Source organism: Megalops cyprinoides, chromosome 10, assembly GCF_013368585.1.
Source record: "Megalops cyprinoides isolate fMegCyp1 chromosome 10, fMegCyp1.pri, whole genome shotgun sequence".
In the NCBI taxonomy this organism is placed as follows: Eukaryota; Metazoa; Chordata; class Actinopteri; order Elopiformes; family Megalopidae; genus Megalops; species Megalops cyprinoides.
Genome location: NC_050592.1, coordinates 35714008 through 35738377, shown reverse-complemented (window position 1 = coordinate 35738377; position 24370 = coordinate 35714008). Strand labels below are relative to the sequence as shown.

Here is a 24370-nt window from a genome sequence, read left to right as displayed (position 1 = left end):
CTAAATATGAATTCTCAGTGGATTCGGTGGGGGAGTTTGTAAAGTGCTTGTCCATTTTTCTCAGCTTCGAGAAACTGTAGCTGTGTTCAAAAGGTTTGCAAAACGACAAAACCAATAATAAACAGGATACGCTGACATGCATAGCTAGCTGTATAAATTATATTTCAAAGTCAAGAAAATTTTGGATCATTTAAATAATTTATTTGGTAAGGTTAATGTTGGTAAAAATGCAATGAAAGCAAATGCATGCTGAGAAATCGGGGTTTCAGGTAGAAGGCTAAGGCACTGTGTAACTGTTGATAGGGTGGTCGTTTGCCGCAGTGTGCTATGGTGGAACCACTCTCAGACTTAATTAAGCAGGCTCTTCGTACGCACAGGGTACCACAGCTCGGCTAACCTAGCTAACCTCGGATATCTAAGCTGGCAAAACTAAACATGATCTCTGCACTAAGCACGTTGTCACGTGAGATTAGGTGTACTGTCTTATATGGACAACAACACTAATGTCAAATTATTTGCTCCTCTGTTGTCATACAACAAACGAACAAACATGTTTTCCTTTCCACACATAGCCATATCTATCGGGAAGCTGCAGAGGAGTGGTGACAGCGAAGGCGTCTCTTGATACCTAATTAAAACGCTGCTTGCACGGGAGTTTTCAATGAGAAGTGGCAAAAGAACCGACCCGTAGGTTATCGTTTTAAATTGCTTTCACATTGCCACTTCTCCTTCGATTCTAGTACAAAACATGCAATAGCCGTCTTATCGGTTATGTAATTATTTGTGAAGATTGGTCAGGTCAACGTTACACAACAAAATATGTAGCCTATACAACAATTACTTGCTATGAGGTTTGCCAGCTTGAGATGTTTCTATAGAAACAGCTGAAAATAACAGACATTTTCCCATGATACTCTCGTGCACCATACAGGCGACAGCACAAGGTGCTTTGCATATTAGTTTGCTAGCTATCGATAGTTGTTGCTAACTACTTCAGCGCGGCGGGATGCAATTCTGGCTTCAGTTCTAATTATTCTCGTAGCTTTCCTTCTAGGCAAAAGTGAATATAAATCACTGTTGCTTGGAAGCACTGATCATACATCAAGTATCTATGAATTTATGAAAAATTGGATTTGTCTGTATTTTTGATCTATCATGTCAGCATCTTACACTAACTTAATTTTATAGCGGTACAATACAATGTCTCCGCGCGTAATTCCACGTTACGTACAGGTCCTGACGGCCGCTGTGTTTCGTCTGTGTGCACAGAGGATCTAAATATTGACTCATGGCATTTAAATTATGACAACGTTCACTTCCAGGCGCGCTTTGGTTTTCTGTTTCGAGCTACTTGTCGCCTGTGGGAAAATACAGTGTAAAATAGTTCGTAGATAAGAACTAAATTCATCGTGAGTTCATCTGGTTGCACGATGCACTCAGACAAGCCAAATTTTCTGTCACAACCCGTGGTGAAAAATGTTTTCATGTATCGCAATGGAGATCCGTATTATGAAGGCCGGCGTCTGGTGATAAACGAAAAGAGGGTGTCCAATTTTGAGACATTTTTGAAGGAAGTCACCAACGGCGTGCAGCCTGCGTTTGGCGCCGTAAGGAACATCTACACCCCAAAAGCAGGGCATCGGGTGTCTTCGTTGGAGCACCTCCATAGCGGGGAGCAGTATGTCGCGGCTGGAAAAGAGAAGTTTAAGAAACTTGAGTAAGTAACTAAGTAATCTCGGGACAGAACACTCAATTAATTCTCTGTATATATAGGAAATAAACATTTTTTCTTGTTTTGCAGTTGAGCGATATTAACTTAGTGGTTCAGTTTTGTGAAGACGCAATGTTCTGATAGTGAATTTAAACTGTGATGTAATACTGGAAACATGCTTTTTGTCATTTTGCAACACGTCTCTGTACATACGTATTCAAAGTATATATGTGCACATAGGTGCAGGCACTAGTACGTCCATAGGTTTGCTGCAAGTTCTTGCTTAATATAGCAACATTTATGAATGAGATTAATGTTTGTAAAGTGCTGACCTTTTACAGTTATATAATCAAATCTGTGAAACAACTTTAAGTGTAGGCAGTCATAGTGTAGGCACTAATTAGGTGGTCTCTCCTGTCACCTAGATAATTTCCATTTTTCTGTTGTGCGATCGCGTGATTCAGTACACGATGCAAATGCTGTGCATTGCTTTCTCTTCCATTGAACAAATAATGAATAAGTTCCGACTTTATGATTTGCAGTTATTCACAGATCGGAACCAAGAAGAAAAAAGTGTCTCAGAACAATTCAGTACAGGTAAGGCTCTTGTGAAGTTTTGATTCGGCTCGTCCGACCAACAGCCGTGTGGATTTGTGAACGGACAGTCGGAAGGATACATCACTCTTTGACCAGTCTGCTTGATTTAATGCTGTCTCCAGTCTGCACTTTCTTTGCAGTTTATTTTGAAAGGGTTGAAAGTAACATATATGCACATCCCAATTAAGATAATCACAGTGATGCAAAATGCTAATAGTGCTGATGATAATAAATAATAAATAACCTGACCATATTAAGAAAGAAAATTGAAAAACGATTACATAAAATGTGCTTGATTAAAACTAGCCTTATATAAAATAAGCCAATTAAAATATTTTTTATTTATTTATTTATTTTTATTTTTTTTTTTACCACAGATTGCAACAGTATATTACAACTGTAGGTACAGCTGTAAAGTGACTTAACTAACACAGTATTGTATGGCAGATGGACACAGAATGGCACAGGGTAAAGATCGGTAAAGATCAAAGACCAGTTCTTTATATTACTCAGTATGTGAGACCTGCTTTATTACAGTTTACCTGGATAGAGAAAACAGTGAATTTATGCTTGCTTCAGGTTTCTTTTGCCACATTACTTAAATACTCAATCAGCTCCTTTTTTTTTTTTTTTTGGAGAGGCTTGCATCCAAATGCACATATTTTAAGTGGAGAAAGAGCAGGTACTACTTGTATCATTGGGGTTTCAAATTTGCTCATTAATGATAGAACTACAAACTGTAAAATGTTAGTTTCATCTGGAACCATAAAAACGCATAAAGGAATGGTATTTAATGAAAGACGTGAGTAAATACATGTTTCTTTACAGAAATCCAGTCACTTCTATTATGTAGAGCAAAGAAAGTTTGAATATTCATTCTTAATTTTTATAGAATATTAAAATGTGTGCTTATTCAGAATACAGATACCTAGAGCAATCCCATGTGCTGTACAATACTATTGTGTCACACATTAATGATCACTATTTTTGTTCCTTACACACACTACAAGCAACTCTTAGAGCATCAATGCAAAGTGTCATCAATGGTGTCAAGCATCTCCATGTCTGTACAAGCAGTCAGATTTTACAATTGTGTTTGAATTCATGTGTACGGAGGTCCTGCCTCAGTGGGCACAGGAACTGTGTGGTCTTTGAGGGATCTCGTAGTAATAACTGATGCTTCATCACTACTGCTACTGTGAATAAGACTAGTAATCCACCCTGCATAATGTCTGACTGTGTTATAGGTGTGTTGTCACTGTGGAAATGGATTCCATATGGCCTTTGCTGGATGAATGAAATATGAGGGATTACTTGTGCTCAAGCAAGCAGAACCAATAAACTTTGAGGATTCACTGTTTCACTGGTTAAAGGGGCTCCCTCATTACCATCACTTACAGTACGGCCACTGTAAGTGAGCAGAAAATTAGTAGTCTAATGTTTTGATTGGTAGTATCCTGGTAATCTAAGTAATGAGCAAAACGGCACACTGGCAGTTGTTCCTAAGAGATAATGAAATGATAGTTACACCCACTCTATGTATGTATATGTATGATGCATAATACAGTCACAGTTCCCATCCAGAAACAAGCAGTTTTTGTCATGCAACCAGATAAGCTGAATCTTAATTTAGCCCTGACACCTTTTGCAAGCTTGTACGTTTGTTTTGGAGTCATTTGCTGTTCTTGTTTGCGATAAGAGCATATGGTACTATGTTGCTCTATGAATGAGGCAGGTAGGGACATGGACAGGGGTGAGGATGTTGGATTAGCAGATGGAGAGATTTAAATATCACTGTAATTCTCCTCAAGTTGCAAGAGAAGTTTTATTCAAAGCTGACTCCAAATTTTGGATCCAGCGAATTATCCTGCCAAGTCATGTCAGTATGTGAGTACATGATGGTTGTCTTACTATCAATGCAGTGCAATCAGCGGCATGAAAAATACGCTTTTGGTCAAAGTGTCACAGCAAGAGTAGGTATTTACAAGTGGCCACAGGTGTTCTGTTTTCTTCATTCATAGACTGTTCTGTGTGCGTGGTCATACCAACAAACAGCGCACACTTTAGACGATGCCCGCTAGGAACACATATAGTCCAACATCCATTTTACAAACGGTGCAAAATCTTCTCCCTGCTCAGCCATTTGAATCAGTAAGCTGTAAAGTGAGTTATAATGTTCTGTCCTGACACCCACCCTTGTCATTTGGGAAGGATTGCTTTGTTGACAGCGTGGTTTGCCATGAATTATTAATTCCTGAATCGAAATCAGCACCCTTGAAAGTGTGTTTAATTCAAGTACGCACCGGGGTGCTCTGGCCTGGCCCTTTGTGCCACTCTTACAGTGAAGCACTTCAGTGATGCTGCATGCTAAGCAGGTGTCCTTGTGTGTGCCCAGCATGGGGCGGTGGCACACACTCAGCACGCCTGTGCTCGGTCTGCTCTGACTGCTGCACACCGCTGGCTAGCCGATGCCCTTTGCTGGTTTTATTGACTTGCGAAACCAAACACATGAACCCACAAGCTGTGTTACCCTTTCTCTCTGAGTGTTTTATTTGTGGCAGCAGAGGCATGGTTTCCCGGGTAATTGACATGGCCATAATCATTAACAGGACCAGCTTTAACAGGCGGCCTATTTATGAGGGCCGAGCTTTCCCCTTGGTGCACTCTTGCTGTCTCTGATTATTTCAATTAGAGAGGCCCTCCAAAGCTCGCTCCTTGAAAACACGCAGAGCCTCTCCTCTGACCCCCGCTCACCTCTGCTCTGGGTGAGAGGGGATCACTGTTGCTAGGGAATACAGCCAGCCCTGTGAGACCGTGAAACAGTAGATGGTTGCATTTGCCTCTGGTGGGCCACAGCTTCTGCTGTGACACATTATGGGTTAATCTGCTGATCACCTTTCACCAGCAGCAGGAATGAGAAAGGTGAACAGATCCGGAAGGGAACATTTTAGGCTTGTGGGCCTCTGGGGAGTAGCTGGAGGGTCACAGATCACACAGACAGATGGTCTTTTGATGGTGGACGGAGGAGGATAAGCTGGAACACAGTCTGAAAATCCCTTGCAAAAAGCACCTGTAATCAAGTCTGAGACACAGAGGAGACCAGCATGCCTTCCCAACTGCACTGTTGCTGTTTGGAGCCTGAATACGGACTCTCACTATAGCCCCGTGGTTGTTAAATATCCAACCATTCACCTTTTCAAGCCTGAGCAATTTATGGATTTGAACCGCTTGCTCTGAATCTGAATGCTTAAATGTTAATGTCAAAGAAAATACAGTGTATGAGAATATGAAATGTAAGTGCGTAAATGAAATAAATGGTAGAGAAAAGAAATAGCAGATCTGTGAGATCTGTGTTGTAAAAAAAGTTCAGAGTAAGAGTATAAACCTTTCTGGAAACACAAATAAACTTTTGTTTTGCAATGTTCTGTTTTACTGTTCATTAATAAAGCCGAATGGTAGGTACTATCATTGTGCTTTTCAACTCTGATATTTGAATAAGTCTCTGTTTTCAGGTGAAACCAGTGCCCCAGAGTCGAATAGTTGTGTCGGCACGATTTCTGAAGCCCATTAAAGAGCCCTGTGCAATCTTGTGAGTTGGCCTGTCAGCACCTTTTACTGTGAACCCAAGTAACATCAGTACGCTTGTGATGAAATACCCACAGTTCAGATTCTGTTAACACAGGTATTCCCCTCACTATGACCAGACATTCAGCTCCTCTGTTCTATCTGTTCTACCTGTAGGAGGGTCTGGTGATAATAGAAGGTTTTTGTGCTGTCTGATTTCCATTGCTAGCTGTGGATGTTCTGTTGTTCACTACACAACCTCAACAATGTTCTTTGTTGTGAACCATTTTTTATTATTGTAAATATTATTATTGTTCTTAGCGCCAGTCTATCAGAACACTTGTAGTCGGAACAATCCTTATGGCAAAGACAGAAATTTCACCATCTGACTGTCTGGTCCACATAATATAGATATAAGGAGTCTGTGCTTTTGATCGTTCCAGCATTGTAGCAAATGGAGATGTGCTGAGCCCGGCTGTGCGGCTGCTGATACCGCCACGCGTGCTATGCCAGTTTGAACGTGTGCTGGAGATGATCACAGAGAGGATGGGGCTGAGGATTCTGGGAGGAGTGCGCAGGTAATCACCCGGGAGCTTGTGCTTTAACCATGGTATTGTAACACAACGTAAGCAAGCCTCAGACTTCCCTCTCTCTGCCTAAATGAGCAGTCTACATGCAGCGCTGAGCTTTAAGTGAAGGAATGGACTAAGGGATCACCACAGTGTTTTCAAATGCTGAATACACAGGTAGAAACAACAGAATAAAGTAAAATAGGAATTCCCCTCATTTAGAATGGGCTGTAAATAAATTTCAAGGAATAGGCTCATTTCTTGTATTGAGAAGAATATTACCTTGTCATATAGTCACAAGCATGAGCTGCTAAGATTACATGAGCTGCTAAGATACAGTCTAGGATGAGGTGCATACTCTGGGTTACTGCAGTAAAAAAGGGACTTGGCTGACCATGATCACTACATTTACTTTACATTACATTCATTTAGCAGACTAGAAAACTAGCCGAGAAAACTATGAAAAGTTAAGTACATACACTACCATATATCTCAATGTCACTAGATCACAATATCTTTAACACATAGTGAACTATTGATAACACATAACACACTAAAAACCCTTATAATATTGAGTAAAAACCTACCTACTGTATGTGATGGTCCTGCTGGTTTTTGGAAACCTTCTAGCCACCAAATGTGTTATTGTCTAAGTCTGTTTGAAATAAATCTGGCCAGAGTAGCTTTGAGGTGTTCACCATTGTTTTCAAAGTGTTTTTAATACTAAATATGACTAGATCACAGACAACAGATATTCTTTGCTATGCTGTTGGATCTTATAGATAAGTGTCAGATAAGTGGAAAGCTATGACTTTGAGAACAATTCTACACTACTGAAAATAATTGTGTGTGGGTGTTTGATCATAAATTATGTTATAGCCTTTGCATCAGTGTTATAACACTAGCATCATATTTATAACTTACACTAAGCATTTACTGCCAAATGCACATTATCAGTAACCACAGTAACAAGTCAAATGGTATTGTAATATTAGTCTGGCAAACCCAGATTTAGTACTGAAGTGAATTTTTCCCTGTGATCTGTTTTTTTTTTTTCCCTGAGTTGTGTACTGTGCTGATGGAGTGTAATTTTGGCAGCCTGTATACTTTGGATGGTACAGCCATCAGTGATGGAAAGGAACTAGAAAATGGGCAGTTCTACGTGGCTGTGGGCCGTGAAAAGTTTAAGAAGCTCCCCTACAGTGAGTTGATCCTCACAAAGCCTGCTGCAGTGAGGAGATTTATTGGGTAAGGCTTGTCTGCTCTGTTCCCTCTGAGCACTCTCTAACTTAACCCCCAGTTAATATTTGTGACAGATACATATTCATGGTTTTGTTTTATTTTAATAGGCCATCCCCATGTTAACTGTGTTTTATATTGTAACCTGTGTATCGAATAGATATGCAAATCCATTCCGTACTAAAATGTTGCAGTATACACCCTAGTACACCCTAATGCTGTCTTACAATAATTCTTTAATTTACAAGTAGCACTAATGTTAAAACTAAAAGAAGAGTCATTCTTTCTTCAGAAATGTTTTGTTTTTGCTAACTAGACATATTTGGAAACATGCATGGTTGCTCTTTGTGGTCTGAAATGTACATTTTCTTAATGTTTTAATTGCCCAACATTTTGTCTGAATTTCCAGATCCAAAGCGGCATCACTGCCTCCTATTTACAGATTTAGAAAACAAAATGGCAACGTAAGTATATGTTTTATGCTAAATCTGTTTCTCCTAACAGGCTGCGTAAGGTTTGGTTTTTCTGAACTCTTTTGCAGTTTGTTCCCAGCTTTGAATCAAAAATGAATTTACTTTTTTTACCCCTCATACAACATTATAGGTCCAGAAAATAGGTAGATATTTTTATGCACCAGTCCAATATTTTGTTACCCAGCCACAGTGCCAGATTGCTAGCTACCCTGGGGGATACCTTAGTAGGAAGCTAACCCCATCATGAATTAGCTGTCGACATTGTTACCTGTAATCTATTTTGTAATCTGTAATAAAAATTCAATAATCTATGAATGAAATCTATGAATAAAAGAGCAGAGTTGCTTTATTCCAGCTAATAACAGTAAATCTTGATATACACTATTTGTAGGAATATGTTTCCATGTATAAATATCTTTGTGTAATCTACAGTAATATCTACAGTACACAAGATAGGCAAATATGACAATACATCTGTCCACATCTATTTGTACACAGCCCTCAAAATCTTAGTCTTCCCTCGTGCTTGTTTTTGTGCTTGTGTTATGTGTTTGTATAGGTGTAGTGAACAAAGAAATGGAAGCTGTAGAGTATGTGGGTGCCACATGTATGTAACTGGCATATGAAACATGTAGATGACACCCTGAGTGCGTTATCTACACGTTACACATGAACGTGACATACCCTGACAAATTTGTCTTCTTATCAGAGGATGTGTACTTGTGTAGAGACCGCTCAAGGAGGCCGACACACCCATGTACCTTGTGTTAACAGTAAAAGATTCTGGTGTGGTTGCTTTTCCCTAGCATTGGAAGGCAGAGTATCCATGCTCTTCTGGCTGCGTGCAACCCAATGCAGCAACATTTTGGTGGTGTTTCCTTTTTTGTCTACTACCTGTATGAAGGTAAACATAGATTACATAGGGGAGAGAATGTACATATAAGTACATAGAGAGAATGTTTTCTCTTGATCAGAAAGTGTATTTACAGAATGTACAGGATATTTAAAGGATTAAAGCATTTTGGGCTTCAAATGGAGCAAGCAGCCCTAGAAATGATGGCAATACTTTGTGACTGACTAACATTACGAAGTACGGTTACTCAGGTTACTAACCTTACTCAGTATAAGGCAAGAGAGTGATTTACTTATTCACTGAGGGATGAGTTTGAGAGTGCATTAACTGGTTTCCACTACAGGGTGTTGTAAGGCCATAACAATGGCAGACAGAATGAAATTACAGCCATTACAGACCAAAGAGATGACAAATATGCCTGTATTAAAAGACTGCAGTACACTTTGCCCTAAGGTTTTCTCTAATTGACTTGCATAAAAGCAGCTAATGGGATTCTCATTGAATTTTATGATCCTTTACTCAGTCCTCTCACATGTGTATGTCAGCTAAACATAAGGTGTGATTGGAGAGTGACTGTCAATGACTTTGTACTAAACTTCAACATGCAGACTCAGGTGCATGTGCTGTTGTGTACTGACAATATAGCAAAGGTTTCAGTCTTTGCATGGAATATTTTAGTCAGATGTCTAGGTCACCACAGACCCTTTGGTCACAGCAGACCCAGTGCGTTAAACCATTACAGCCAAGCCATTACAACCAGACCATTACATTAAAGTATCACAATCAATCCATTACGTTAAACTATTACAACCAAATCATTACATTTTTTTATATAGTTTAGTAGGAGATGGGGGGAAGTGTTTCACGTGCTCAGGTGAGAGCGGAAGAGCTGTGTCTTCTGATGTTTCTTGAAGACAGAGAGGGACTAAGCAGAACGTATGAGGTGTGGAACTTCATTCCACCACCGGGGGACTACGGCGGAGAAAGTCCTGGATATTTAATTTATTTAATGTGACGGGACCACCAGACGCCATTCGGTGGCAGCGCATAGCAGTCGGGAGGGAACATAGGGTTGCAGCAGTGAGTTCAGGTACTTAGGTGCAGTTTTGTTGGTCACCCTGTACGCCAAGGCCTTGAACATGATGCGGGCAGCTACAGGGAGCCAGTGGAGTGAGACTCCATAACTGCCTCAGTAAATATCCAGCTGTGTAAATGGAAAAAACTGCAATGTATGAAAGTCGCTTAGGATAAGTGTCTGCTAAATGAAAATAATGCAATGTAGATAGACATATTCAGAGCTATAAGCCATGAGAATACATATCAATGCAAATATAGTGACATCAAAGAAAAAGTTTTTAATTGGCCATAATTATTTTTAAGTAAAGTCTGACACTGGCATGATTATTTATTTTTGTCTGTCATTAAATGGCTGTCCTTACTTATAGTTTTCCCCTGTTCTGAAGTTTATTGTTCTGGAAAAATCCAACAAGCTTGCAATATACATTCTGTCATCAGGAGAACTTTAGAATGGGACAAATCCCCGTCTCTGTCCAGACTTAACAAGTACTCATCTCAGAGCTAATTGAGTAGGATTTCCTTTCTCACAGGAGCTGACTCATACATTTAGTGACATGAGGTAAAAATGTTAGGCCATGTTACATTCATATGTTGTACAGGCTTTAAGATAACTGAAAACAGTTAAGTACATTTTTGTTTTTTTTGCATGGTCTTTACTAAACCAACTGATTTCTGCTGCAGAATTGCTTACAATCTATGGAATGATGGATACCATCATCATTCATGCCTTAAACTGGCCTATGCTAGGTGCCCACACAGCTCAGAGGAGTAACACTGAGTGCTTTCTAACATTGACCATACTTCCTTTTGCATTCATCTTTTATGTTCACCATGGCAATGTTTCATGTGACAATGACATCAGTTAACATTAGCATAATCCCCTGTCTGACACAGGAGTTGTGTGATATATGCTGAAAGCAAGGTTTGCAGTCTATGCACATTCAATAGATGTAACAGGTCCTCACTTTAAATACTAAAGTCAAAGGTTCACAACCTTGCATGATGCTTCAGAAAGTGGTGCAGTCGTTTGAAGTAGGGTAGCTTGTGTATAGAAAACTGAAATTTGTGTGGAAATGTATGTGTATTCCTGCCACAAACTCTGAGAAAGTGTTCAATACTGGTGGCATGGTTACTCCCTGTTGTTCAACATCGAAAACAACAGAAGGTGACAGGCTTGTTTTCCTGGCAAATATTTCTATACTGATGGCATAACAGAACAATGGAAAGCCTAGAGTGTATTGCACACAGTAATGACCTGTTTCAGTCCTTTTCTTTTTGAGATGAAATTTCTCTTTTATGGGTCAAAGACAAACTTTGTATTGTAAACAAGTAATGTAGAATCTGATATAGTAAAATATATCATTTTGTAATAGGTGTAATAACATTATGAAATGCTGCCATTTGGATTTATTGCAAAATGTTTGTGTAGTTAAACAGTCCTCCACCAAAGCATATTTCCCTTTCACTTTCTTTGAATCAGAGAGGTTCTTTGCATGTGTGCTTCTTGTGAGTGTGTCATGGACCACCTAATGGACATAACAGAGTCACATTACTTACTATACAAAGAGCCAGTCCACCACTTTCACAAACGGTTCCCTTTGAGTGTTTAGCTACATTTTCTCCCCTTGCAGTAATGTTAGTTATTATGTGCCTTCTGGCAGCCAATATAATAACTCCTTATATCAGTCGATGTAATGGCAGAGTCAGGGAGCACTGAGACAGCTTATTGGTTAAGCAGTCAATGCTGAGCCAATAGGGTGCACTAAGACCCCAGAAACAAAGTCAGTCCTGTTGATTTTTCTTGGTATTTTTAAATTCACATTTGAAATGACACATGTTATAGTAAGCTTGTATTGTAAATTTTCAAGATGTCAAAGACAGTTGTGTCATCCATGACATCACAGGACCTGGTGATATCTGTGATCATCAGAACTGTAGCCTTAATCATAGCATGGCATCATGTGCAGGTGGAAAGCTGGCAACCGTGACATTTGAGGGAAAAGTTTTAACTGTTGACCTGATATCAGGCCGTGTAAAGCTTGCTTTGGTGTATTCCTGTCTATGTGTGGGCCTCTAACTCTGATCTTTGAAGATGCAGAGGTAGGTTATTACAGACACATGGTCTGAGGGAGAGGGGGACTTTCACAGTATATTTCCTTCAGTTGGCCACATCTTCGCCCTTGGAGCAGGGACAGCAGGCAGCTGCCAGGCTATCCAGGGCTCACGCTGGGCTTCACACTCACGTTCGTGGCTGTTTCTTAAAATGAGGGAAAAGATGCTGTTCTGAAGCTTTGATATCCTTTAATAAGGGATCACTGAACCTTTACTTTGATGAGTTGCATATTATATATTAAGTTATATTCTCACAGCAATATTAAATGTCTTGCCATGATGCTGTTTTGGGACAATAAAATCTATGTCCAAAAATGTCTGAAAATGCAGATGATAGTAATGTATAAATAACTTGTGGGCAGGGTTTCATGACATCTTCATCTTGGGCAGATGCCCTTTGAACATCATGGTTCTCTCCCCTCCCCTGACCCCAGCAGGTGGGCAGGGATCAGAGCAAATCGATGGTTAGCTGCAGCGAGTCAGGGGACCCCAAAACCTCTCCACCAGCCCAGGCCAAGGAGCAGCTGTCCTCCATCGTGAGTGAGCTCTCCCAGGCCAGGCTGATGAAGCTCCGGCAGAAGAAAAGTGGCCTAACCATGACGCTGGGGGACCAAAACAATGGTAAGAAGGCCTCTGCCAGTGCCCCTTGGTGGTGGTGCTCTGCTACCCACCCTCACTTACACCCATTGTCCTCAGACACACAGCCAGTTGTGGAGATCTGTTTGTATAGCCATTAGAAACAGGTTAATATTACAATTTCAAAATAGTTCAGTGTTCTTCTGTGCCAATTTTATGCTTTAAGCAATACTGTTATGCATACTCCAAGTGTTTATATTAAATAAAATCTTGCATTTGTTATTTATTTTGGGGGAAGAATACAAGAACATTGACCTATTGTTGAAAGCACGTGTCAGTGATACACTGTCCACAGCCTTTATAGCCAAGGCAACACTTCCCATAAGGTATGAGAAGTCTCTATGTTGAAAGTAATGCAGAATAACCTGTCAGTATAAATCCAGGCTAACAGATGCTACATGAAAAGGAAACATCTGAAATTACATTACATTAAATAAGAAATTAAAATATTCAGCTTTTCATACCTTTGACAGGTTTGATTTAGTTTTAGTCAAGCCTCTGTTAAAATCTCTGCAGTCCAGAAGCTATTTAAGATGGTCTTCTCTCAGGTTCTGAGATCATTGAAAATGCAAATGTGTTGCTACTTGATGCCCCCTGCCCTGGATTCCTGTGCACAGCACTGGCTACTTAGTATTAGCATAACCCAGCCAGAAAACATAAAATACCTGCCTGCATCCTATCAGACCCGAGGAATCTAAGGATACAGTATGTGCCTCATACATCTAGGGGGCAGCATGTACCTAACACATGCATTCATAAAATATCAGCGTGTTGTTGATAACTCCCAGGGACAATAGGATGTATTTCTCAGAATAAAAGTTGATCTCTTATCATTCATACATTTGTCACAATCTCATGAATACCTTATTTGTAATAGGAAAAAGAAATCTAAATTAATTAATTGGCAGATATTTTTATCTTAATCCCACTTGCTTCATATCTGAAGTTAAATCACTGGCCAACAGTTTATGTTTCATAAACTACACTATAAGTTTGACTTACTATGTGTGCTTGTCTGTATGTGTAAAGAATTTTCGTATTTGATTTGAAGTAACATTTTATAGGAGAAAGTATTATCTCATGCATACATTCTGCAATGAGCTTACAGGGACAGAAACTGGCACCAAACAGCGCTGAGCCCAAATGACCCCAGGGGAATGTGTTTGTGTTCAGGATGAAGTGCTTTGCCTGGGGGTAGTCCAGGTGGGGGTGTGAGGCCGGAGCTTTATCAGCTGTCCTGGGCAGATGGCGCTTCAGGGTGCTGTCTGTAGTTTGTGGTGTTTGTCCAATATTTTGTCCAGCCCACACAAATAAACATCCTGCACCAATGCATAACACTGACTCACATTAGTGGGTGTTAAACCAGGAGCAGATTTATATCAGCTTAGCTTTACAGGTCAGTAACAGGGGAAGATGTACCCTGTTACCCACTGTGTGTGCTTGTCACAGTGGGGCATGGTTTAGCAGCTATGTCACCAGCAGCCCCAGGGACATCATGAGCTGGACACAAGCTTTTGTTCTGCCACGCTCCACATGTTTCAGTCATCACCTAACTATGATGTCATGTCTGGAAACTTATGTAATGGTCTCTCACCAAGCCACAAGGTGGCACTAGCAGTCCAGGAAACATGTTCTGGATGACTCAGGAACGGCACCTGCCGCAACCGCAATGCATTACATCATCATCACTGTGTCCTCACTGTGTCTTGGTAGTTCTGAAAGTAGACCTCTTGACATGGATGCCACATTTTGTCTTTCGCTCAGTGAGTGTGGTTTTGCCTAGAGTTGTTTAGATTAAATTTCTTGGTGGGAGGAGAAGGTGTCAGTCGAGGATGACCTCACTGTGCTCCATCAGTATGCAGGAGGTGTGCTGGGCACCCAGATGGCTGATGGAGGGATGCTAATTTCCACTTGATGTACTATACCTGTTTCATTCATTTCAAAATTGGTTCACATGCACCTACATCAGAATGAAGTTTGACTGTATCTGTACATGGCTTTGTAACTCCACAGACAGCATTACATGGGAATATATGCTGATACTGCATTTAAAGTTTTATTTCAGCATTGTTTTTCCTCTTAAGTGTGGGGATAATGTTTTTGTTCCTTTTTTTGGTTATATTTTTTAAAAATAGTAGATGAAATATGTGATTTGATTAGTGTCTCCTGGACCATGGGGATTGCACATGTTCAACAAATCAGGTGGCTTTTTTCCTATATCAAATAAATACAAGGAGTTTTCAGTGGAAAGAGCAACAGCAATATAATAAATAAACATGTAAGTACAAATTCTTGACTTGACCAAAAGATGTACCATAGAGCAGAAGAAGTTTCAGCTGGACCAGAGGAGTGAACTATACATGTCTGAAGGTAGTGAATGTAGTGGACTTTAACCCATCGCCAACACACTGGAGGACCTTTTCTGCTGTCACACTGTCTGATTGTGTAAGGTGCAGCAGCTGCCTCCAAAGCCTTATATTTATTTATAAGAGGGTAGACATTTCTTTGATGTTTTGTGTTTTAACAACATGAAGTGACAACTGATAAAGTCTGCTGTTAACAGCGTTCAGAGCATATCAGTGGCAGTGTAGCATAGTGGTTAAGGAGCAGAACTCGCAACCTTTGGTTGCCGGTTCGATTCCTCATGGGGGCACTGCTGCTGTACCCTTGGGCAAGGTACTTAACTTACATTTGCCTCACTATGTATCCAGCTGTATAAGTGGATAATATTGTAAAAACCTGTAATTGATAAGAGTGTCTGCTAAATGGCAATAATGTAATGTAATAACATCAAACACACCTGTGTATACATATGCATATGAACAGTGTATTTGTGTGTGTATATATGTATGTAGGTGTATTTATATACAAGGGTATAATTTAAGAGTTCTGGTTTTGCCTTCTCCCCCTGCCACTTATACGGCATAGCATACTGTGCAGGGTGTTGCTTGTGGTGAGCGGTGCTGTTGGTATCAATGAAGCTGCACTATGCAGCACTGTGTCTCAGCTGCAGGTCCAGTGCTCTGCCCTAGACCAAAAAGTCACAAATTGAATAATTCAGATTTAAACTACATTACATTATTGGGATTTAGCAGAAAAAACTACTTTCACATATATTCAAATAGGGAACTTTAAAATATAAATCAAAAAGTGACAATGACAAAGTTAACTGTGGTGACTGCAGATACTGATATGCTACATTATGTCAGCAGTGCTAGCCACATAAAAAAGATTTAGTAACCACCAGCAACCATTCAGTGGGGCAGTAATCTGGCATGCCAGCCTTCAGCACAGGCTGGAGAATGGCAGTTACACATGAATGGTAAGTATAAAATGGAGAGTTAAGATAAGCTGTGTTTTGCAAAATGTCTTGGAGACCAGTTGCTAGCTAGCTAAGTTTAACATTAAGTAATAGCTGTCCTGATGTCAAGCCTAGCTTGCTAGTTTGAGTGGCTTATTTGAGACTAGAGAGGCTAGCTAGCTTGGTCGGTTAGGACATTACTGTGGCAAGCTGATTATCATAAAGACTGCAGACAGATATATTTGAAGTTGTATTTCTGTTTATGTCAGGTTTAGATTTAGCTGAGTAGCTAGCTACCATAGTCACATGTGTCCAGAAGAAAATGTATTGCTTTTAACTAGCTTGTAAAATTATATTTATTCAGCATAATGTCATATAATTTGACATATGAAATGTCAAACAGAAACATGTCAACATTAGTTAAATAAAATGTATGACCTCCTGATTACATGAGCTTCTGCTTTTAATTAGTAGGAATTAGTAGTAATTAGTAGGAATATGGCCCCTTTAATATCTCATCCTTTAAAAAAGGCATGAAAATAATGACAAATAGTAAAAGTGAAATAATAGTAGTCGTAAAAATGAACCAAATATTTTTGTCAGTTACACTCTGAACAAAGCAGAACACAGTGGATCTCTTCCTCTCTCATTGATAACGCTTCTTTAGTGTAAGTGTTGAACATTCCTTTCCATGGTCAAATATTCCAACAGTATTCATATCCACAGGCAAATACTGTTTGAAATTCAAATTAAAATGTTACATCCCTAGTGGGTGTAAATTACAGTTGCGAATACAAATGACCATCACTGCATTAGGGATGCACAATACAGTTTTTTTGCCAATATTCGATATGCCGATGTTTTCAAACTTATTTTGGCCGATTGCCAATGCCGATACAGATATAGTGTGTATGTGTGTGTGTACATATACATATATATACATATATATATATATATATATATATATATATATATATACATATATGTGCTGAGTAATTTAAAAATGGTCTGTCTTATCTCCCATCGCATTCTCTCCTTATGGAGCTGCGATATTTATTTTGAATGTGCAGAGACACAATAAAGTTACAGAAAATGTTATTTGCTGTCCTGTGTCGTTGTGTAAGTGTACAAACACAAAAATAACGCCCTCTGTTCGAGTCCAAAGCAGGAACTAGGCGATCGCGGTTTGTCTTGTTTTATTTTCCATTGCCGTCTCTGTTTAATGAGCCGCATTATTTAAAAATTTTCTCACGCCCCCTCCAGAAGCAGAGAAAAGCTTAACAGCACACAGCTAGCATCCTCCCAGGGTGAGAAACCTAGCTGGGGTCGGTTGAAACCAGTAGGACCTCCGTTCGAGTCCCAAAGCACGAGCTCGGCGATTGCAGGCTGTCTTGTTTCATTTCAAATTGCATTCTCTCCTTACGGAGCGGCGTTATTTAAAAATGGTCTCACGCCCCTCCAGAAGCAAAGAAAAGCTTAGTAGCACACAGCTAGCATCCTCCCTGAGTGAGAAATTTAGCTATACATTTTACCCCTCCTTGCATCACTGGTGCTTTACAAGCATTGCAAATAGCAATTTTGTTATCTGTTTCAGATACTTCGGAATACTTCCACACAGCTTACATGTTGAAGCTTGTTGCTGACGCTCATAATAAACATTTGGTGTCATCGCATGTGCATAGTTAACGCGTCACCTTATCGGCCAGGCACATTGGCAGAAATTTTTCATATCTGCCGATGCCTGTAATTAACTTTTTAAGTTTTTATCAGCCGATACCGATGTCGTGTCGATATCATTGTGCATCCCTACTCTGCATTTTATCCACAGGGCTCCTCTTCCAAAGAGTGAGTTATGCACACTCTGTTTTGTGAGGGCATTAGGTTCATGCCAGGGGCATGACAGTGTTTATTTGGCAAATGGGCCAGTAATTTATGTGCTTTGGTGAATGTGCCCAGGGGCCATGTCACCTCTAAGAAGGGGATGACAGATGCTGCATCCATTTCGTCTGTGCTGCAGATGACTCAGTCATGAGACATCACAAGGCTTGATGTGTTGGCACCACTTTAAAGGGGTTGTAGTGTTTATTGTTTAACAATGCACACTCCCTGAACCTGGGCAGGTCTGTGGTTTCAGGCTGTTAGCAGTGACAGACCAAGACTTGCCATTGTTTTGCCCTCTTTGTTGGTGTTGGTGCACCCATTCTGGAACTGACGGCAGTTATGGCTGGTGGCAACAGCTGTATCATGTGGTCCTGCTCAGGTGTGTTCACAAGATTTTTGATGTCTGCACACCTCAAGGTCATCTGCCAACCCGCTATGGGGTAGTTGTATGTCATAGCAGTACGACCTGATATTGATAAGAGAATCTACTAAGATAACGTAATGTACTTAACTCACTGTCAAGCATAGTTACAACAGTAACCACAGGTACACCTGTAACCCAGTGATTTACACAATCAACCCAACCTGTTACAGAGCAGCTGTGTGGTGTAGCGGGAAGGAGCAGGGCTCATAACCCAAGGGTGAGGCAGGCACTGCTATTATAACTCGAATTGCACTACATCCTGTGATGTAAAGTTGCTGTGAAGAGTAAGTTCCGCACTGACATAAGGAAGTATTGTTTTACACAAAGAGTTATCAATACATGGAATAGATTTCCAGGGCATATAGTTGACGCTGAGACCATTGCTGTGTTCAGACTTGATGCAGTTTTGGATTCTCTTTAATTGAGATGGCAAGGTTAGTTGGGCTGAATGGCCTGTTCTTGTCATAATACGTTCTTATGTCCTTATGTAAATTCATAACATCTAAAAGAATTTAACATGTAACATGTAACAAAAAAGTCTTTATGTCTGTTGCTCAAGATAAGAACAACTGTTAAGATAATGTATAGTTATCTAACTGACCGAACCCACAGTTATACCTGCAACCCAGTGATTTACATCTTTCCCTTTACTCTATACTCCAAGACTTGGTTTGCTCAGAAGGAACCTAAACCAAAATCAACCTTTATACTAAAACGCCCTTATTCAAACACTGGGAAATCAAGGTTAATCCAAAAAGCTAATCAAAAGAAGGGAAAAACTTGAAGAACAGTAATGGAAGAAACCCCTTCCCAAAGTGAACGTGCTGTTGTGGTGCTACGATAATGTCCCAAAAAGATCAGAGGCACATGAAGAATGCAGAAGCTATGAAATTGGGGATGATGGCTTTTCACACTCTCAAATTCATTCCTAATGGCAATCTCTCTGCATAATCATTTAAAAATAGCCCATCAATGGCCCTTTTCTTCCAGGCTGGCTTCACAGATCACAGCCTGCAGTGAGTCAAAGACAACCAGTCGCTTTGTGTTTCTTCAAAGAGATAGAGATCTGACAAGTGCTAAACCGCTGTCCAGTTTATAAGTAAGAGAAAGAACTTGAAGTCACTCTGATAAGTGTCTAGGTAAAGTCAAAGGATGAGGACTGGCTTCATGCAATGTAAGCACCAGTGGAATGTAAGTGTGTGAGAAACTCATGATTCTGGCCACTTCCGGCTCTATTAGATCCCTGACCTTTCTAAGGTTCATTATTACTGTGTTGAATATGGCTGTTTTATGTGGAAGCCTAGCTTATCATAAGATTGGTGTGGTTTGTCAGAATCCAAAATGTCAATTTTAAACAGTCAGAATAATTGTCTGATTATGTTAATAACTGTGGAGTAGTGTGTCAAGCTGAAACTCTTAACCTCTGGAGGGTTGGATCGATTGAGGAAGGAGACTGTAACAACTGCAGCCTTTGTCCAGGGTGCTGAACAGTTGTTTTGGTGCAGTTTGTGTCTGTGTATGTGATTCAGCTGTCAGGTAGGGCACCAAACTCTTCATTAGCATTGGGACATGCAGTGAGCGTTGCAGAAAGGAAAATGAAAATCCTCTTATTAAAAATCCTTATTCATATTTCAAGGAGGAAGATGTCTAGACAGATCATTAAAATCATGCTTAAAGGTTACTCTGGCATTGCACATCACTGGTAAGTAACCACTGTACAGCATAGCCTTTCATTGACTGTCAGCCAAAGCTTGACCCATCTGAGTCCCCTGGCAAGGCCTGTTTGTCAGCATCCGGACCTTCCCATCGGGTGCGACAGTTGTCTCCTGAGCAGCAGCTCCACATCAACAGAAGCAGGACCTTCTGGGGGGGCAGAGAGCCATGGAGCGCTGTAATTACCATCCAGTCTAATCACTTCAAGCAGGCCACAAAAATCAGGGCTCAGTTTGGCTCCTGCACTCAGTTACCCAAACAGGTGCATGGACAAATCAACAAAAGAGCACGCCTCACAAAAGGACCTGGCCTGATAATCATGCTTTTATTCGCATCTATAAACAGTGTCCTCCAGAGCAGGGGACATCACCATCAGTTGGCTTTTTTCTGTTTCTGTGTGTTTTTTTGTTCATGTTTTTGACTCCCTGTCCTGTTGGCAATTTATATTTGTCAAAAGAAGAAAATGACTCCCTTCAACAAAGCAGCTGTGCTCCTCGACCACTGTTTAAATTTTCCACAATTAGGCACAGTGCTTTGGTGTATAATTCAGCTGCCACATGGAGCACAAAGGATTCTGGGCATTCAAGACTGAAGCCGACTCATGCCACTGCCTTTAGATTGGTTTATTTTGTTCTATTGGAGGATCTGTGAGAAATAAGAGACTGTGATAAAATTGTGTCAGTTAATATGGTGATGAACTGCTCCCAGTACAATATCATCACAAGTCATAAATGCCACCAAAACAGATGCCTTCCAGAGACTGTGAGAGAGGCATTGTATAGGTCCTTTCATTAAACTCAAGGACGAGAAACACATTTTTCATTGTATCCTTGCAAGTTACCACATCCAAAAGGGTTCTGAATTCCTTTCTTTTTAACTGCAATATCCTTTTTATTACAATTTTATTTTATATTGACTCCATACAAAGTAAAAGGGTACACACTGTAATAACAGTATGTTATTTAATCACAATGAAAAAAATGCATTATGTATCTACCCATGAGTACGATTTTATAGTCTAGTCTTCTATTAAGCCTTAGATTAAAAAATCATAATAAATAAAAAAAAAACATTTTTACATCTATAAAATGTGAACAGTAAGACATTGCAAATGTTTAAAAAGAGCTATTAGAGCTATCAGAAGTTATCAGAGGATTAAATTCCTTCTAGGCCTGAATGATGTGGCTCTAATTAAGGTGATAGTAGTGCGTGTAGTACGAGTAGAGTAAAGATGGGACTGTGCTTAACTCTCAGTAAAACTCCTAGTGGAGTCCTGCTTCTTGATAAACATTAACATGGGCACTGGAGGAAAAACCAGCCTAAGGACACAGCCACAGTAACTACATTTTGCATGTGTACCTGTAGCGTTTCATTGATAACACCAGTTCTTGAGTTTCAAACTCATGGGATGTTTGTACGTTTTCGTACGTTTGGTAATTTCAAAGACACTTAAACTGGTGTCATTCTACAACTTCAGTCCAGCCCCCATATGATGTGCCATAAATAATTTCCAAATTACAACCCTGGGTATAGTAGTGTAACCCTGCCAACTGGTGGATCAATTTTGGTAGTTGGCAACACAAGGAGTTTCTCAAGCCATGAGTTTGTATATCATTTTGTTAAGAGTTATTTTAAAGTCCCTTTTGAAGACACATGTATTTAATTCAATATGTTTTTGGAAATACAGCTCTGACCCTTGTTTTTGGATTTTTTGTTCATGGTTTCAAATTTTCATGCCAGAGAGCTGTCCCTGTTCCTGGTTTGACTGTGTGCTCCGTGGCAACAGAATGCCACACCTCCACCCATGCTCTTACATTTAATCAACGTATTTCATGCTTCAGTGTTCCATTAGGTAATTTTAGGGTTGTCTGATCTTGTCATTTTAGGCATAACAAACATAGACACATGACTAACATGCAGCCATGTCTTTGCAGAATTTCAGAAACAGGGGGTGATTAGGAAAATACTGTTAACTGTGTGACATAACATCATTTGCACCTTAAACATGAAATATGCAAGGTGCAAGTGGATTGCAAGTGGAGTAAGTTTTCACAAACATGGACAAATATTTTCCTTCCTGTTTTTAATTACAGTGGATGTATTTATGTTTCATAATTTTACAAACCTTGCAATAATCAAGATTCACTAGTCAGGATGTGATAAATAAGACAGCAAAGCTGTTTCTTTTTGCTGTAGCTGTTGCCAAAGTGGGACCCTTTCTGTTGATATGCAGTAATGCGTTAAACGCTGTTGTGCTTCCTTGCTCCATATCTCGCACGGCTCCATGTTGTTTGAAATGGAAACAGAGCGGAATGTAATTTAACCCCCTTTGCTGGCAATACATTATTTTAATGTGTTTTAAAATCGCTTAGAAACTAAAGGAGAAAAATGGTGCATATTCCCCCAAGCAGCAAGACTCTGGACTGAAGTCATTATATAAAAATCAAATGATTGCTTTAAAGCCTCATTAATGCATTGCAGAGACAGACACATGAGAGCAAGCCCACAAATTCTGCCATTATGTTCCATTTCCTGCACTTAATTGAATTAATACTGTCACCAATTTTAATAATTTTTCTGTTTTTATTCCATCATTTTCTCTAGCTGTCTTAATTGTTTGATGGTCTTTTATGAAAGCTCTGCGTGTATAATATATATATAAAAGTCCAAGTTATTGTTTTTTGAATGGTTGATTGTGCTGTAGTGTAACTAAACAAGGAATGCTTAAATATGAAACATTGCCATAACTGTTTGAGAGTCTTCACATCTTGAAAAGTGACAATTTAATAAATGTTGTGAAAAACATGCACATTCATGCAGGGTATCCATATGTCAACCATTCCATACTACTAGGTACAAATGTCGAAATACTGCGATACTTGTGCAGTGATTGGTAGAATAATATTAAGGTTACGATTTGAAGAGAGGGGCAAAGGATTGCTGGAAGAAAACAGGCAGCACTGACATGTGGCAGGACAGCAACTCAGCTTGTAATCAAAAGGTTACTGTTTTAATTGCCATGTTAGACACTGCTGTTGTTCCCTTTAGCAAGATACCTGAATTTCCTCACTTAAAATCCAGCTTGTTAAAGGGATAATATGAGTAATGTAAATTATATAAAAGTAAGAGTGTCTTAAAATAAGGTGAAATTAAAGCTATCAGGAGAAAAAGCTAACTGCTATTTTCAAGAGTATAGTAAGAATGACTACCCATTCATCTGCTGTGTCCTGTATGTTAGTTCACCACACCAGGATTTTAATTGAGTGGCCTGTTCCCCTCTTGCCCAGTGATTCTCAGCCTTTTATAACTGCTGCAATACATATTTATAGGATGTAAACATTTCAGGGGTTCCTTACAGTTTCTTAAACTGAACTGTCCTCCCATAGACTAGGCTGTTAAATATAAAACTAATAAAATACTTCATAAACTAGTTGTGTTGCTACCTTAATTGTAATGTTATTGTAAAACTTCCAATAAACACAGAGGCGATTATTTGCTTTAATTACTTAACTTTACCGGCGTTTATTGGAGACTCGGCTATAATAAGAGACATGTGTCTGTTTCACCTAAAGCCCTCAGGCCTCTGCAAGTTATTGGTAGCTGAACTGACCAGGAAAATTCACCATGTTTTTTTTCCCAAGTAGCCTACTTAACAAACATTATACAGCGCTCTTTGGTAGCAACTCAAACAGCAATCACTAATAGAGTAAGTTTTACATTGCATTGCATGATGATGGGAGAGCATAGTCTGTAAGAATAGCAGTGTCACTGTGAATTTAGGCTACCATGATCTGAAAGACAGCTTGTTTTGTTTAATCTAATTAATGAACACATGAACACGCATAAGGCAAACTGAATTCACAACAACCTCATTTAGCCTAATGTAAAAAATTATTTGTTTGTGTTATTTCGTTTTTTAGCCACAAAAAATACATAGGACTACTGTAAGCATTTTAACCCACTGCTCTTTCGTTTTATAGTCATGTAAAATAAATATAATTTTCCCCGGCGTTTATTTGAAGCAGGTGTTTATTTCACTGAAAGGGTCGCACATACCGGTGATTATAAGAGACCTGCGTTTATTGGAGACTCGGCTATTATTGGAAGTTTTACGGTATTCCAATATTATATGCACATTCACCATGAACCCAGCTAGTCCAGAAATGTTTGGTGTATGATAACCAAGCACACTAGGAGCTTGTGCAATGACGAGCACTTCT

At 39.6% G+C, this 24370-nt stretch overlaps 1 protein-coding gene across 1 annotated transcript in view; it reads left to right on the top strand.

Moving 5' to 3' along the window:
* The first annotated feature begins 1430 nt into the window (after positions 1-1430).
* LOC118785068 (doublecortin domain-containing protein 2-like) overlaps positions 1431-24370 on the top strand; it is a 34867-nt gene continuing 11927 nt past the window's right edge. Inside the window, exons 1-7 of the mRNA XM_036539596.1 lie at positions 1431-1717; positions 2254-2308; positions 5821-5897; positions 6316-6450; positions 7540-7689; positions 8090-8144; positions 12648-12816. Coding sequence (XP_036395489.1) covers positions 1431-1717; positions 2254-2308; positions 5821-5897; positions 6316-6450; positions 7540-7689; positions 8090-8144; positions 12648-12816 — 928 coding nt within the window. The remainder of the gene's footprint in view (positions 1718-2253; positions 2309-5820; positions 5898-6315; positions 6451-7539; positions 7690-8089; positions 8145-12647; positions 12817-24370) is intronic.